At 40.9% G+C, this 18,069-nt stretch overlaps 2 protein-coding genes across 7 annotated transcripts in view; one reads left to right on the top strand and one right to left on the bottom strand.

Moving 5' to 3' along the window:
* The window catches only part of NEMP2 (nuclear envelope integral membrane protein 2), a 74,098-nt gene extending 68,972 nt beyond the window's left edge, over nucleotides 1-5,126 (top strand). Inside the window, exon 9 of the mRNA XM_031651427.1 lies at nucleotides 3,725-5,126. Coding sequence (XP_031507287.1) covers nucleotides 3,725-3,728 — 4 coding nt within the window. The 3' untranslated portion in view covers nucleotides 3,729-5,126. The remainder of the gene's footprint in view (nucleotides 1-3,724) is intronic.
* Nucleotides 1-18,069, bottom strand: part of MFSD6 (major facilitator superfamily domain containing 6) — a 91,869-nt gene that overhangs the window by 41,374 nt on the left and 32,426 nt on the right. The gene's annotated exons all lie outside the window — the stretch shown is intronic.

Here is an 18,069-nt window from a genome sequence, read left to right as displayed (position 1 = left end):
AAGTTAAATTTGAGGAAGCTGAACAAGTTCATCAAAACTCAGGTTGAAGGAATGTCACGACCAAATAAAAAGCAGATACAAATCCTGCTGTTCCTGACTGTGGCCAGACATGGCAGGAATGGGTACAGTTAAGGGCATCACATCCTAAGAGATCACTGACGAAAACAAAAGAGAAAGGAGCCAGAATAGGGAGGGAGGAAAAAGGAGAGTCTTGGATAGGATGTTCTGGGAGAAACCCCTAGGGAGTTGGAGAAGCAAAACCGCAGGTGAGACTCAAGGATGGGAAGGGCTTTTCTACTGAAGAGGGAGTGGACCCACTCTCTGTGTCAGACTTGGGAGCAGTCAGTACAATAGATGTTGTTGTTTTACCTTCTGCTAAGCAGAAGTAGCCAGTACAATAGATGTTGTTGTTTTACCTTCTGCTAAGCAGAAACTAGGGGAGATGAGTAAGCATGCCCAAAAGGAGACGGAGCTAATAGAGGGAGAGATGCATTCTGATCGCATCATATGAGACCCAATTAAAGCTACACCAGCAGTCATTGGCTGGACTTCTCAATTGGACAATACAGTCCCCATTTTACTTAAGTTACTCTGGGTAAGGTTTTTTGCCACTTCCACTGAAAGAGTCTCAAGTGACCTCCACTGCCTTTGGAGATAGCAAGTTCTGTATCTCTAGAAGTGGCCAAGCAAAGGCTAATAACCATCTGTCGAGCACGTGGGGGAAGGGAATCTAAAACTAGGGTGAAGCTAGGCCTACAGGACTGTATTAGCTTGCTAAGGCTGCTGTAACAAATACCACAGACTGGGTGGCTTCAACAACAGAAATTCATTTTCTCACAGTTCTGGGAGCCAAAAGTCCAAAATCAAGGTGTTGGCAGTGTTGGTTTCTCCAGGACCCCTCTCGTTGGCTTGCAGACAAGTCATCCTCTCCCTGTGTCATTTCCTATTTTCGCTTGTGCCTATTTGTGGCCCCAATCTCCTCTTCTCACAAGGACACTGCTCATAACGGATGAGGGCTGACCCTAATGACTGATTTTAATTTCACACGTCCTTAAAGACCCTAACTTTAAATATGGTTGCACTCTGAGGTAGTGTGGGTTATGAATCTTCAGGGGCCACAATTCAGCCCATTAAAATGCCCTTCGAGGTCACTTACAACTCCAACATCAAGCAAACTTGAGTAAAGAATGCCAGTATTTTTTTAGAGCCACTTCCTCCCTAGATCAGCAATAGAGTGTGTGACACCACTGGCAGCTTCCCTGGGCCTGGAGAGTCAGAGTGAGGCTGTCTCCCTAGAGGAGGACTCTTCGCATTTTGTACAGCCTACTCTGACCATATTTACTCATTTACTTTATTTCATGAATCACTATTTGCTTTTCCAGTGGTTGAGGTCAAATGAAAAGCTTTCACAAACAGTGCTAATTAATCTGGTTTTAAAATGGGCAGCATGGTGGGGCATATGCTGCACGCTGGCTGAGGTGGTGGCATCCAGGGCACATGCATAGTTGAGGTGGACTTTCTCAGGAGTGGTCATAACTGCTTTGGTTATACTATGGAGTTTTGAAAAGATTAAACAGCATGTAAAAAAAAAAAAAACTGCAAAACACTGTGCAAATATGCAAGCTACCATTAAATTAAATGCAAATATTTCAGCGAGAACAGCCACATCTTTTACCAATTCTGCCTGAGCCAGTACATGCGGAAGTGTCTGAGATTTGCGGTCCCAATTTCCACTCAGGTCAGTTGGCTTTAAGGAAATAAAATTCTCTATGTAGATCCCAGCAACTGCTATCATAAATCACATTCCCTATCACTGGCTAGATGGTCTATTTGAATGGCTTCGTGCACATTTTTGACTTGTCAGCAAAAACCACTCAAAGTCTGAGTCCTGGGGATAGGAGGCCAACAGGAAGAAGTGGGGTCTGCTAGGTAGTTTTTTCACATATTAAAACCAGCCAAAGAAAGTTAGATCATTAGAGTCAGAACTGAAAGGAGCCATAGCATCCAGTTCGCTCTTTTCACAGAGACAAGGAAGGAGAGGACCAGAGGGGTGGACTGGGACCACAAAGTCAGTTGGCCAGTGGAAGGTCAAGGTCCCCATCCCCCTGCCAGACCATGCTCTTTCAGTAGGTAATAGCAATGTGCTATTTTCCATACTCCAAGCTCCCTACGTGAAATCAAACCTAGACAAGGGATTAAGGAAATTCCTCTAGATTGGACCATAAGAAACAGACTGGCACTGTTAGTGTAGATAGACTTCTGAATTCAGCTGTGCGCTTGGATTAAGGAAGCTGGATGAATGTTTATGTTGGCATCAGAAGACAGTTGACATTTTAAACTTTGACAAGTCATTGGGAAGACTGGGGTAAGATGAAAGTAGAAAAGCAAATGCCACTTAACAGCTGTCCAATATCCTGGATCACAGGAGAAAAGCTTACCCAGAAGCAAAATTCTGTGTTATGAGAAGAAATGCGCTGAAAGATCATTTCTACTGAGGTAGCCACAGAAACTGCAAGTATCGATGCTGAGGCAGGACGAGGGGTGCACCAGGGTTCCCACCTCTTACCTGCAGCTGGACATGAGCTGCATCAAGCAGGCAGACTTTGAAACTAAATAACCAGAAGTGGATGCTTGCCTTGAGGGGGTGGGGCACCATACACAGGATGACAAAAGGAGAGGGGTGTGAACAGGACAGAGAGAATGGCAGGGACAGGGCTGTCCAGAGTCTCCTTCTTGGGCTTAGGCCGTGCTATCAGCCCCGCAGGTTCCTAGAGCAGCCAGGGAGTTCCCAGAGCGGGGCTCATCCCACCAGTGAGTTGAAAGGATCCCCAATCTTTTCCATTCCTCAATTCCTGATGGGGCTCCACAGATCCCCCTATGAAAAGTCTGAGCCAGGCCAGAGGCATCACTGGCTTTAGGGTCATCTCCCTCTCTGTCGTTCCTGAACGTTCACTAGCACTCAGACTGAAGTCAAAGTAGTTCCCACTCACAATGCTAAACACCTTCTCTGTCTGAAGTGAAATTTAAGTTATGGATTTTTCAAATAAGGAAAAAAGTAGAGTAGGCCGGGCACGGTGGCTCACGCCTATTATCCTAGCACTTCGGGAGGTTAAGGCGGGTAGATCACCTGAGGTCAGGAGTTCGAGACTAGCCTGATCAACACGGTGAAACCCCATCTCTACTAAAAATATAAAAATTAGCTGGACATGGTGGTGCATGCCTGTAATCCCAGCTACAAGGGAGGCTGACACAGGAGAACTGCTTGAACCCAGGAGGCGGAGGTTGCAGTGAGCCAAGATTGTGCCACTGCACTCCAGCCTGGGTGACAGAGTGAGACTCAGTCTCAAAAAAAAAAAAAAAAAATGCAGAGTAAATACCATTACAATAAACCCCTTCCTACCTCAAACCTGTCAACTTGAACTTTTATGGCTAGAAATTTTGCTCTATTCCGTTTTTAAATGAGGAACTGTAACTGATACAGTTTTTTCCAACCACTCCTGTCCTTTGTGACATTAAGGAAGAAAGGGCATCAGTTCCAGCAATCTCTGAGACCTCTGCACGATGCCCCGCACCGTGCCCACCCTCCATACTAACAATTCTATAATGTTCTCCAATTTTTAAAGCATTTTTTCCACCTTGTATCTCATGTATTTCATGTATCTCTGTATCTCATGTATCTTCTGAAATAGGAAGGATAAGGGTTGTTATTAATCCTCTTTTACAGCTGATGAAACCAAGGCCCTGAAAGGTTCACCAAGTTGCCAGGGTCGTGCAGATCAACAAACTGCAGAAGCAAGACTCAACCAGGTCTTCTGCTGTCAAATCCTATGCCCTTCCCATGGCCAGCAGAGCCTCCCTCAGCCGGATCAGAAACCTTTCAGGGAAATTTAGAAGGTGCTTTCTTTCATACACACAAAGAGTAGTGATCATTTAACCTTAAAATCTTGTTTCACGAAGATGTTGTAATATTATACCTGTGTTTGAAATATATTAGATTTCTAATAAAATTTAATTAGTAGGGCTATGAATAACTTAATAGTAATAATAGTACTGAAAGTCATAGTAATTAATAGCAACTTAATAAATAGTAATAAAATAGCAATGATACAAGTCTCTATTTTGATGATACCGATATTAGTGTCTAATATATACAAAAGAGCATGGGGTTATAAACTAGACAACCTGGGCTAAAGTCTCCAACTCCACCACTCAGAAGGGACTTCGGGCAAACAGCAAATCTGTTCCTTTCCAGGCTTGCATGGTGGATCTGCTTAACCAACACACATGCTACCAGGAACGCATATACATACAGAAAAATACAAGTTTGCCATTGCTGGACTCACTCCTACCATCATCCCACTATGTTAGGCCATAGGTCCCTATTCTAGCATCTTCTGACTCTTAGAATCTTTGGGGATCCCATCCCTCTATACCTGCCTCAGGCTCTCCTTGCTCTATTTAGACACATGTATTAATTTGCTCAGGCTGCCATGACAATATGCCATAAACTGGTGGGTTAAGCAATAGACATTTATTTCTTATAGTTCTGGAGCTGGGAATCTGAGAATAGGATACCAGTATGTCTTGGTTCTGGTGAGGGGTCTCTTCCTGGCTTATAGATGACCACCTTCTCACAGTGTCCTTATATGGTAGAGGGAGGGAGGCAGAGGGGAAGAGGGAAGGGTAAAGAAGGAGAAAAAGAGTCATACACAAGCAAACTCTCTAGTATGTATTCTTATAAGGGCACTAACCCCATTATGAGGGCCCTACTCTCATGACCTCTAAACTTAATTACCTCCCAAAGACCCCATCTCTAAACAGCATTACACTGGGGGTCAGGACTTGAATATACAAAGGAGGTGCGGGACACCATTCATTCCACAGAAACATGCTTCTCATCTCTATCTTTAATACCTGCACTCTCTAACACAATTGGAAACCTCCCCAGGGGCTCCATGAACCGTGGCTGCAGGCTCTCAGGTACTCTATCCCAGGACCATAAGGAGTTAATTTGATCTTTCCATCAATGGAGGGTATCAGGCTCTCATTAAGCCATTGTAAAATGGATGTAATAAAACAACTGTTTTCTAAGATTAGTGTGACAATAAAAATGTTAGTTAAAACTATATATTGAGAGGTCTACAATAATTTTACTGGTGATCTGGAAATTAAAACAAGGACTGATTTAGTCTAATTAGGAAATTGAACATAAACATTTTCCCTATAAAAGATACAAGAATCTTCTCTGTGAAATATATTCCAGGTACCGTAGCATTTCTGAGGTAAGGCAATATAAAACAATGCCACTCTCTGACATGTATGATATAATTTATTTGTTTGCTGGTCAAGTCTTGGTTTGTTTTCTTTCTCAGTTTACATTGCACTTACCAGATAAGCCCAAGGCACAGACAGTGACACCTAAGTTATTAGGCTATTTGGGGCAACATATTCCCTTCCATTCTGTGCTTCTCCAGTCCCAAGGAAATGCCCAAAGGGAAAATGGAGGGTCTAGGATAAAAGCCCTTGAGTTTTCAGTGAGTAACATTAAAAGAAGATCAATGATATCTTCATCCAACACTTCAGGTTCTGACGTTGGGATGTAATTTTCATGCCCACGTTAGAAGCACTGAATTTGTCTCTTCCCAACAGTCCTGCTATATGGCACTGCTTCCAGAAGTAACACTGATAATGACATGTCCCTTCTTTGAAGAAGAGTTCCCAAAATGGATTGACCAGGTGAAAATACGAAAGGGGAATAGAGAGGAGGAAGAAGGTAGTTACAGAAAACATCAAATCATGGGATGGAGCTGTTCTCTACATGCCAATGTTTCCTGAAAGACATCTCCAACTTCATCCTTTCTCTAAGATCTGGGCTTACCAATGCAACTTTCCAATGAACATCTTCCCCATCTCATAGGAATTCCACAAGTTCAAACTCCAGGATCCTCTTCCCCTACCGAGAGACCACACCTCCCTTCCCGGGTTCTTCTCCTTGGTAAATGGCACCAGTACTCATCTGGTACCTAATCCATAATATAACTCCTCTCCCTCATTCCAGCTACGCAAGGTCCTGCTCAGAAGAACTCTTGCTTTTATCCATTTTATCTCCACTCCCAATGCCATAGGCACCTAACCTAACATTTCTGTAGCATCTGACATTTTCTCTTCTGTTTTACTGTCTTCCACCTCCAGCAGAATATGAGCTCCATGAGAGAGGGATATGTCTATCATATTCAACACTGCATCCCTAGAACAGTCACTAATCATTTAATAAGCTCTTCTTTAAAGAAATATTGAATGAACACAATATTTAATTGTAAATTAATTCTTCCTAAATGATACATGGTCATCATTAGAAACATTAGTTTTTGACACTTATATTCAGTACAAGTTAGTTTAATCACATTACTCTCATCCTAACACTGCTAAGAGGAGCTAACCCTGAAGGAATAAGAGTTTCACTGGGGGTAAAAGGAATAATTTGGGGAAGTGGGGGCACTTTAAAGGGATGGAGATCTCACCAGGAAGAGACACAGGAGGGTGGTTGAAACCATTAAAAAATGGTACCAGACATTGGTCATTCAAAGCAGAAATAAGGAAGACCAAGAAGTGAGACTGGGTTGCATAAAGGAACAAAATAGTTGCTAATCTAACCCTGTGCCTATGAAGCTATAAGGTAGCAGCTGAGAACATGACTTTGGGATTTAAATCCTATGTTCATTATTCACTGGCTGTGTCGTCATGGGAAACTTAATCCCTCTACAATTCTCATCTCTAAAACGGACATAACAATGCCTAACTCACAAGACTGTTAAAAAGATTAAATAAAGGCTTACAGGAAGAGCATTTAGCACCATGCTTTTGTAAGTATTTTATATGTAATAAGCAATTAAATGGTAGTATAACTACTATTTTTTATAATATTATCCCATAATTATAATTTTTAAGATTAGAGTTTTTTGTTGTTGTTGTTGTTGCTGCTGTTGTTGTTTTTGAGATGGAGTCTTATCTATCGCCCAGGCTGGAGTGCAGTGGTGTGATCTCAGCTCACTGCAACCTCTGCTTCCCAGTTTCAAGCAATTGGAGATTTTTTAACTTATTTTTGTTTTTTACTTACCTTCTAGATTATTTAGCTATTCTGATATTTTGAAGTTGCTAATAAAAAAACAAAAAACTTTCATCTGGATTGGTAGAAATCACTAAATCAACAAAGAGTACACGAATCATCAGCTGATGACTCAAGAAAACAGCACAGCTCATAATTTGTCTAAAACTCAGAGAAGGAAGAAAAATGGACCTTTGTAAAGTAGGGTGAGATAAATAATAAGAAATCCCCTGCCCAAGCAGTTGTCTTCAAAAAACATAAAAGCAGAAATCAGTTATATCACCTCCTGCTAAAACTCAGCTTCCCTTAGAAAAACATACCAATTCTTAGTGTGATGCTCAAGGCTCCCAGGATCCTTGCCCAGCACACTGGCGCCCTTTTATTACCCTCTCCCTGACCATTCACATATGTGGTTTCCTCTGCCCCCAAGATCTTCACTGGGGGCTTCCATTCAGGACTCTGCTCAAATGCCACCTCCTCAGGGAAAGTCTCCCAGCCTAACCGAGCTGAAACAATTGCTTCTCCTCAGTCACTCTGGGACCCTTCACTCTGTTTTACACCCATCATTATCAGAAGTGAAATCATCTACTTACTATTCATTGTCTACCGCAGCAGAATGTTAGTCCCACGAGGACTGACCTTTGTCTTTATTATAGATTCCATATATCCCCCGATTCTAGCACAGTGCCTGTCACCCAGTGTGTGCTGCTTAAATACTTGTTGGAGGAGTGAATTAGTAACAATACTACCTACTGTTCATAGTTGAGGACCTACTATGTGCTTGCTAGCATTATCTCATTTAATCTTAGTGACAATGCTATGAAGTTAGGTATAATTATTACCCCGTTTTACAAATGTGGAACCTGAGGCTTAACAAAGCTAAAATTACTGACTTATCCAAGGTTAGACATGGACTAAGTGTGGAATTTGAATCTAGGTCAAATGCACACATGTACATATACACACACATACACTTTTTATAGGCAAATTGGCAAAAAGAAGGAAAAAAGAAAACAGGATAACTACTACACTACTCAACGATCCTACCAGGGCTTAGGACGATGACTGCAGTCAAGCCTAGACCAACTTGCTCTCTTCTCATTCTCCTTAATGGAATGAAATGCCTAGTCAATGATTATAACCAAGGACCATTGGCCAACACTGCATCACTGAATCACTGAGAATTCCTCACTGTACTCAGCAACCACAATGGACAGGAGATGGTCCAAAGGTATAGTACACCTGGACAAATGTAACTGAACGTTTATTCTTCTTTTCGATAATGTCAGAGCTTCAATCTATATGTTAACTTTTTAAAGGAAAGAAAAAATCAGTGGCTGGGCACAATGACTCATTGCCTATAAACCCAGCACTTTGGGAGACTGAGGCAGATCACTTGAGCTTAGGAGTTTAAGACCAGCCTGGCCAACACAGCAAAACCTTGTCTCTACAAAAAATATAAAACTTAGCTGGGCATGGTGGCACATGCCTGTAGTCCAAGCTACTCGGGAGGCTGGGGTGGGGGAATCATCTGAGCCCAAGGAGTCAAAGCTGCAGTGAACTGAGATTGCGTCACTGCACTCCAGTCTGGGAGACAGACTGAGACCCCTGTCTCAAAAAAAAAAAAAAAAAAAAAGGAGAAAGAGAAAAAGAAAAAGCTAGCAAGTTACTATTTGTCTATAGACTACTATTTAAGGATGTTTTCAGCAGAAAAAAGGTAAGGAAGAATTGCTCAGTATTTCAGAAATAAGAATGGAATTGCTACTTCTTCAAGTTGGAAAGGCTTTGGAGAGGTATGCTATGAACTAAGCTTCTGAGAAAATGTATTTTCTTATCCACTCTTCCAAAGTATCCTTCAAAATTATATAATTGCAGTCTACCAAATATTTCCATGTGTATGTAGAAACATAATTAGCCAAATTAGTTAAGACATTTGACTTGCGCAATAAAAAGGCAGTAAACTGACACTCTATTCTCAAGATAATTAAACAGCTGGTACAAACACTCATAGATGCACTTACTGCCAGTAATAAACTTTATGACCTTTGGGACATCACTTGGCTTTTTGGTATCTTGATTTCTTTTTCTATAAAGAAATGTTATAATGACTATTCAAATCAGAGTTATTGGGCACAGTTTGATATTCTTTTTTTTTTTTTTTTGAGACGAAGTCTTGCTCTGTCACCCAGGTGGGTGTACAGTGCCTCCATCTTGCCTCACTGCAAACTCCATCTCCCGGGTTCAAGTGATTCTCCTGCCTCAGCCTCCCGAGTAGCTGGGACTCCAAGCACCCACCACCCTGCCCAGCTAATTTTTGTATTTTTAGTAGAGACGGGGTTTCACCATGTTGACCAGGCTGGTCTTGAACTCCTGACCTCAGGTGATCCACCTGCCTCAGCCTGCCAAAGTGCTGGGATTACAGGCGTGAGCCACTGCTCCTGGCTAATTCTTAACAACATACTATGCATTTGCACCTGATCTCATTTTAAAGAGAAGAAAATAAGACTTGAAGCCATGGTGGTTATACAAAGTAGACCTGTAATCATTTATGCCATTTAGGGCAAAATATAGACAGACAATATGCATATTAGGGACAGAAAATCTCAATGTTTACCTGACATATTTGGATAAATGTTTCTTTAAAACATATACAGCTATAACTATGCACACACATGCAGATGCATATACACATACACACATTTGGCTCTTCTACAGGAGGATGATTATATTGATCCACTGTAAGGAGACATGGACTTCAAACTATTTTCCAGTAGAAAATACCCCCAAAAAAGTAGAGACTGTCTAGCACCAAGAATGGAAAATTATGAATATTTTGCCATATTTCCTTAAAGAAAAAAATATTACAGATAATGTAGAGGTCCCCTTTCTTCCCCACCCAAGTCCCTTTCTCTTTTTGTCCTGTCCAGAAAGCTAGGGCTACTGTGAATTTAGAGGGTATTAGTCCTCTCCAAATTTACATGTATGTGTATATATATATCTCCATGAAAATATGCTAAACTTTTCAAATGTATTGTTAACATTTGTATAACTGTACCAAACTGTGTATTATTTTGAAACCTGCTTTTTTTCCCCAGTCAACATTGTAGTTTTGAGAGCTTTCCATGTTGGCATATTGATCTAGTCTATTTCTGTTAACCCCTGCATTAACATTTCACCTTATGACTATACCATATTGAATGTATCCATTCCTCAATTGATGGCTAGACTTTTTTTCACTGTAAGAAAGACACAGTAAGCTAGTAAGCATCCTTGTACACATCTTTCTGCATGTATATGAGTTTCTCTAGGGAGGTATTTACCTAAAAAATGTAATTTTTAGGCCACAGGGAATATCTAGCTTGAGGCTGAGCATAGACCGCTAAATTGGTCTCCACAGTGGTTGTCTAGGTAATGGAATTTGCAGGAACCATCTTTACTCTTGTCTGCCACACACCTTGACCATCACCTCAGCCTGTTAGATGGTGGCAGTCTAAGGGCAGTCTGCAATCACAAAAAAGTCTGCTACATATGATGTTTGTCCTGCTCTCTTTAACTCAGCAAGTGCCTCAATCAACCCAGCCACTGAAGGTGGAAGAGAAAGAAAACCATGTGATGCCAGTAACTAAAAGCCCTGGATCCATTTATACTACCTTGCAACAATGGCCTTTTCTTCTTAACTATGAATAGCTCAATTATAAGTAATGCTGTTATTAATAAGTCAGCCTGGTAGCTATATTACATGGTAAGATATTTCTTCGCAAAGATGTTCAAGGGACGATAAAAAAAATGATTCCCTTTCAATTTCTGATCATAAATTCTTCTATTTTTGAGACTTCATAGCTTACAATGTAATTATGAGAACCTATATTTGAAATAACTCTAAGGGGCTTTTCCAACTCATATCAATGTCTTTGGAGGTAAAATGTGAAAGGAATAGGAAAATAGAAATCTACCCACATATAAATAATAGCTGCAATTATAATTTTCATATGCCAGCTATTATAAAGATAGTAGCTTATAATGCCTAAAACATGGCACTAAGAAGTATATAAGCAATTTAATTTTTAATGTGGCTTCTTTATATCACTAGGTAGGTTATTTTATCATATGTGCTATGACACAGACTATATGTATAAGATAGGGCCTATGCGTCCTCCGTATATTAGTAGAGGACTTAGCAGTACAGGAATAATCCGTAAATGCTCATATTTTAACAAATCCAAAGCTCTCTAGTTGGCACAAAATGAAAAATGAAATCCAGTGGTGATGAACTCGCACAGACCTATCCTCACAGTCTCGCCCAATCACTCATGTCTAACAGAACATTGCCAACTGTCCTTTTGGCTAAAAGCAAAACAAAACAAAACAAAATTGAAATCACTAACTTTGTGTTCTCTGACTAGAAAAGCTCTAATTAGATCCATTCTCTAATACCGTGTTAAAATAATTCCATCTCAGACACCCTGAGTGCGCTAATATTTTTTTTTTTTTTTTTTGAGACGGAGTCTCGCTCTGTAGCCCAGGCTGGAGTGCAGTGGCCGGATCTCAGCTCACTGCAAGCTCCGCCTCCCGGGTTCACGCCATTCTCCGGCCTCAGCCTCCCGAGTAGCTGGGACTACAGGCGCCAGCCACTTCGCCCGGCTAGTTTTTTGTATTTCTTAGTAGAGACAGGGTTTCACCGTGTTAGCCAGGATGGTCTCGATCTCCTGACCTCGTGATCCGCCCATCTCGGCCTCCCAAAGTGCTGGGATTACAGGCTTGAGCCACCGCGCCCGGCCAATATTTTTATATTTTGTGCGTCAAGACATCCTTTCAAGTTATTTTTTTACTGTGCCTATGAATCAGAGAGAGACTGCATATGTTTAGCTTCCTCTGAAACATTTAGGACTGTGCTAAACAGGAACTCTCTGGATAAATGTTTGTGGTGATGGCTTGTGACCTGTCCCAGCAGCTGGCCCAGGCCTACCATATTTTCAGAACAGTGCACTGGGAGAGATCCTCAGAATCCCTAAGTCCCTCACTCCTGAAATTGGGTCTGTTCTAAAATAGAATCAGTACAGTCTTAGATGGCTCTGAAGGTGGTTGACATTTAAGCTCAGCTTTAAAGCCAGGGTATAAATGCCAAGGAGACCAGAACCGAGTATTCATCTCTTGTATTCCCACCAGCATGTAGTTTTGGGTTGAGCAGACCCAGAATGAATATCCACAAATGTCTAGCTACTGTGGATTCCCTATCTCTTGGATAGGGAATTTCTAGTTCATAGTCCATGTTTCATTAGCTTCTTCATAAATGGAATATGCCTTCCTAGTTCCTCCCTCTCCCTGATCCCCAAATTTTAAAAACTTCATGACATTGCCAGATAATTTTTTTCCAACTCAGATCCCAGTGCGTTATTAGGCAGATTTTAATGCCAATACATAGCTCTCCCACTTTAACCTACTTTTCAGTTGGGTTTATTTTTCAAAAAGCTAGGGAGCTATAGCAGTTGGAACTATAGGATTTAGCAGAGTAAAGTGCTTACGCCTTTCCGTCAGACAGAACACTGGCAGGCAGTCAAGAGATCTGGGGGAACTTCCCAAACTGTGCAGCCTTGGATACACCCTGCATCCATCCACCTGGCTTTTATGTTGCTAAAATAGTATACTCTTATAATCTCAAACTCTTTCAGAGTTTGTAATAATTCTGTGATTATTAAAACTCAGATGAGTTCAACAAGGCTTAATCTCATTTTGGTCTTAGGAAACTAAACCTCATCACAAGACAGGGGAGGATCCTGAAGATCATTTGATGGTGGCAAAATCATTCACTTTTGGAGAGTGCTGTTGTTTGGGTAGGATTTTTAAAACTTAATTCACAAAGACATTTTTTAAATATTAAAATTCATGCCATTTGATTGATCAAGGAGGCGGCAGGATAATGTATTTTTTTCCCTCGTACCAGAGTTTAATACAGTCTGTATCTCCTTTGGCAAATCACCTATCCTGATAAAAAACAAAACTGTTTTTAAATCTCAGTTCTGTAATCCTTAGAGCTTAAAGATAAAGGGAAAAAAATGACCTTGTCTTTGTCCATTAGTCAATTACAGGAAGCATTACTCTTTCCATATTACCACATTATGAATCTGATTTCAAAGTAAGTATTCTAATGAAAAGAGAAGCATTTAACTTTTTTAAAAAAATCCAACTGACTCTGCAAATGAAATTTTTAAACCAAGGTATCAGGAGAGGAATAAGACCTTATGTTCTAAAACCCCCATCATATGAAATAAATTATTCTCTCTTTTATGCATCCGAATGGTAGTAGTTTTATGCCATCCTTGGGAGAATTGAAGAAATGGTCACTCAAGTCATTCTGTATGTTTTGTGTTTCTGAGGAGCGCTCGCTGAGAAAGGCTGGCAGAGTCAGAAAAAAAAATTCATACTCTTTAAACGGTATAGTGTTTTGTTTTGTTTTTGTGATTTGGGGCTTTTTAAAAAGAGAGGTACTCTGGAAAAGGAGACAGAACATATTTAAGACCTACTTTTAGCATGTGAAGGAGCTAGATTCTACATTTTCTTAAATACTCTGATGAGTTAAATGGAACACTCAAATGCCACCGAATACCCCCATCACTCAGAGTTAACAATGACAGCATCTCCGACTGCTTCCTGCATCTTTGCTATCTGCCTGACTCCATTCTAAGTGCTTTGCATCAGTTCTCCTGTAATTCTCTCTAATATGAGATAAGTATCTCCAGATTTACATATGAATAAAACTGAGACTCAGCTCACACAGCAGGCCCAAGATCATCCAGTTAAATAAGGAGCACAAGCAGGATGGAAGCCAGGCCAGTTCAACTCAAAGGGCCTCACTTAACACCAAGGCATACTCTGAAGGGTGCAAGACTTCAGGCTTGTATCCTCAGGCGAGCTGTAAAATAAGGGGCCTGGACTATACTATCTCTAAATCTGTTACCCAGTATGCTAGAGTTAATTTACCAAGATACATAGTGTAAAAACAAGGAAAAAGATTAACATCACTTCTTTTTACTATGATTTTGTATAAAATAATTAGAATTTAAAATAGGACACAAAACATTATCTTTATGAAACACTTGCTTTTGAATGAATGGAGGATGGTTTTAGCACCCTAATACTCACTTTCAAAATTGTAACCATAAAGTTACACAAGATGATGTAAATTCTAACCCCTGTAGATGTGTTGAGCTGATTATCCGGTATCAGGAGTTACAGTGTGGCCTTATGTTTGTTTTCCTTTGTGCTTTACCATGGTTTTTATATACTAAATGAAAAACACAAACAAAAAACACAAAACTGAGTTGAGGAGAATGATGACTTCAACAGAACCATAAAATCTCCCCTACACTAAAAAGAAAAGAACACACAGCCACTTTACATTTGCAATCTACTTTCCTCAGACCTTGTGAGTAAACTCCCATTCCACTGCTACAGAGCACTCATTTATTTCACATTTTAAAATCTGACACTGATATTACAGTAGAACTGATGTTGTGTCTAAACTATATTCTACAATGCCTATAAGTCGGCTGGCAGGCTTCCACATGGAATCTTCCTACCTCTGTGAAAAACTGGGCCATGACCAAGAATACTCATACACTGGGCTCAAAGCCACAGTCAATTACATGTACTGCTCTGGCAGAGAAAACACAGGCCAAACAGGTCTCATTTCACCAGTGCTAAGAAAAGTTATTACCTTTTATTTCATTAACTAGCCAGATGACATCAACTCAACAGTTTTTTTTTTACACATACCCTACACAATTGAAAGGATAAAAGTACTTCATTTTCTAGTACTGATTAACTTAATTAGACTAGTCACTTTTTCTCCTTTTCTTTTTTGAAACAGGGTCTTGCTCTGTCACCCAGGCTGGAGTGCAGTGGTGTGATCAGAGCTCACTGCAGCCTTGACTTCCTTTTGGGCTCAAAAGATCCTCCCACCTCAGCCTCCCAAGTAGCTGGGACTAAAGGCGTGTGCCACCATGCCCAGCTAATGTTATTTTTTGTAGAGACAAGGTCTCACCGTGTTGCCCAGGCTGATCTTGAACTCCTGGGCTCAAGACATCCTCCTGCCTCAGCCTCCCAAAGTGCTGGGATTATAGGCGTGAGCCACACCCAGACTAGACTAATCTTTAAGAAAACAACCTTTGTTTATAAGAACAAAACATTCTATTATGTAAAGGCTGTATCAGGAGTGCACTTCCAATTTGATATAACTCCATTTCATTTGAAAATCTATGGTCATCACAAATTTGGGGAGAAAAATTTCAATTTGACTAAGATATGTTTAAGGGGGAATGTTAATTATTTTGAAAATCACAAACATCTTGACTTTGCAGGTTTAATCATCTGTATACTTCTGATACTGTACTGTCAACTTGTATTTTTATCAGATTCAGTGGGTCTTGTAGTTATAAACTGCATAATATATCAGATTGACAGAAAAAAAGTAAAATAAGCTGAACTTCTAATATGTGCTGATCACTGTTGAAGCAATTGCCATGTTTTATCTCATCTAGTCTTCACAAAAAACCCTAAGAAGCAGGTACTAATAATATCCTTATTTACAGATAATAAAACAGAGATGCAAAAAGTTCTGTAACTTGTCCAAGACCATATGGTTCCAAGTTGCAGAGCCAGGCAATCTGACTCAGCCTCTGCCAGTAACCACCATGCAATCCTTAAAGTCCTGTTCCTTTTATTTTTTCTCTCCCTTGCTTATGTCTTAGGCCCACCTAGGAACACCCACAGAGGGTGCCTGGCTCAGGTGATGGTATTGGGGGGTGCTCAGAAAGTCCATTGCTGCTGAAGCAATATATGGAAACAGGTTACAGTTTGACACAATTCCATATAACACAAAATATTCTCAAGCATAAGAATACTTACTTTAAGCAATAAAGCACAGACCAACATTTCAATAAATCAGAAACTTGAAATACTATCTTGGAGACAATTATAATTCATTTTCCTCAACCCATTTCTCTTCTTAGACCACAAGATTTCCTTGTTGATCTTATCCACATTCATGATTTTCACTGCTGCAAATCTGCATCCCCTGTCCTCACCTCTCCCGTAAGCTTCGGGCTTATGATACATCCCCATCTAGATGTTTCAACTTCAAACCAATCACACCCTCACCCTATTCTACATCTCCTTTCTGAATTTCCTATTAGATTTTTGGAATTACCATACCAAGATGGAAATGTGGGGGTCTCTACCTCACTTCCACATCCAAATCTGTCAATTTTACCTCCCAGATCTATCCCTTCCCTCAATTTCTTTTGCTACGGCTGCAGTTCAGGTCTGTACCATCTCTTACTTGGACTATTTTAAGAACCTTTTCAGTGGGCTCCTGGCTTCAAAGTTACCCTCCATAGCAAGGTTCAAAGCAGGGAGGGACATACGAAAATCTACGGTCCTCCCTGCTTTGAACCTTGCTATGGCTCCCTACTGCCTCCAGATGAAACTCAGGTTACTGATCCCAGCATCCATCTTGCCTCAATCTCTCCTGTTTTTTCCAACACCTTTCCCTTTAGTATTCAGCCCCTGCATCTTACTAATCTGGGGTTCTTCGGGCCTAAATAACTGTTCAACTAAATTGAACAAATGTCTAGGATTTTGATTTTTAAGTAACACAGAGTAATACTTGGTCCTCTAGAGCATGTAGAATTCATAATTCCAAAATTACTATGAGAATTAAGTCATCTTTTAAAACATTTTTATTGTGGTAGAAACCATTTTTAAAGAATTAATCCTCCCTTAAGGAATCAGAATGGGGGAAATGTTATTTAAGGTCCACCATCTTTTTGCTTTTTAATCAATAATTGAGTTATTCTATTTCTATTCTGTTTCTTCACAGTACCAATTGCCATCAGGAATCTTTGTAAGTAGTGAAGAGTGGGGTATGAGTCAGCATCTCATCAGAGGCAGGCAGCAATCTGACTTAATTCAGGGACTTGGTTAGGTAGGTGACAGAAGAGCTGGGAAGCCAGAACACTGTGATGAGGACCACAGGCAGCCTCTCCATGGCCTCGGGCAGAAGAATAAAGAGAGGAGAGAATGTTGTTGGAGCTCAGGGTCACCCACAGTGGGTGGAGCATGGGTGAGATGCAGCCGCTCACAGAGGTCTCCAGAGCAGAGGAGACAAGGCTGAGAGTCTGGGAAGCAGGACAGAGTACCCAAGTGGAGAAAGCTACAGAGAGAGACAGCTGTAGAGATCTGTAGCTTCCCCTCGAGTCTTCAGCTGAGTACTGACCAGCACATGCACATGAGTAAACTACCAGATGCCAGAGAGAGGACTAGAGGGAACCATCTCCAAATCTTACACAAACATGCTGCATGAGCTGGAAAGAGAGAAATAAAATGCCTTGCTTTTTCCCCTGCCTCCTTTCCTGTAATCCTCCCCTTACCTATGCCTCTCATTAGCCTGGTGGTTCTCAACCTTGGCTGCACACACTAGAATCAAGTAGGAAGCTGTAAAAACGTTGAATGCCTGGGTACGCCTCTAGAAGACTGATGTAATTGGTCTGGGTGCAGCCTGGGCATTAGGAGCTTTAAAAGCTCTCTTGGCGAGTTGAGAACCAATATATTAGCCGAACCCAGGTAGAAGACATGAGAACAGACCCTGGGAAACACAGCCGACAGAAATCAGCACCCGTTCATATGGGGCAAGGAGAGGACCTGAGAGCCTGTGGGTCTAAGATCAGCAAAGATGGCACAATGAGGCGGGTAGAAATAAGGAAGATGATGAGGGAAAAAAAAAAAAAAAGTAGGCATGATCTTCCTTAAACCCTTCAGTGGCCAGCTCACACTGAACACCCAGCTGCAGAGTTTCTTCCCTCTTACAATACTTACTGTTATTCCTCCAATGACAAGACTATCATGTGCTACCTCCCATGTGTCCTTGGCTGTGCTGAAGCCCAGCATCTTGCCATCTGTTCTGGTTC

This window comes from Papio anubis, chromosome 10 (assembly GCF_008728515.1).
Source record: "Papio anubis isolate 15944 chromosome 10, Panubis1.0, whole genome shotgun sequence".
In the NCBI taxonomy this organism is placed as follows: domain Eukaryota; kingdom Metazoa; phylum Chordata; class Mammalia; order Primates; family Cercopithecidae; genus Papio; species Papio anubis.
This window is presented reverse-complemented; position numbering and strand designations above follow the sequence as displayed.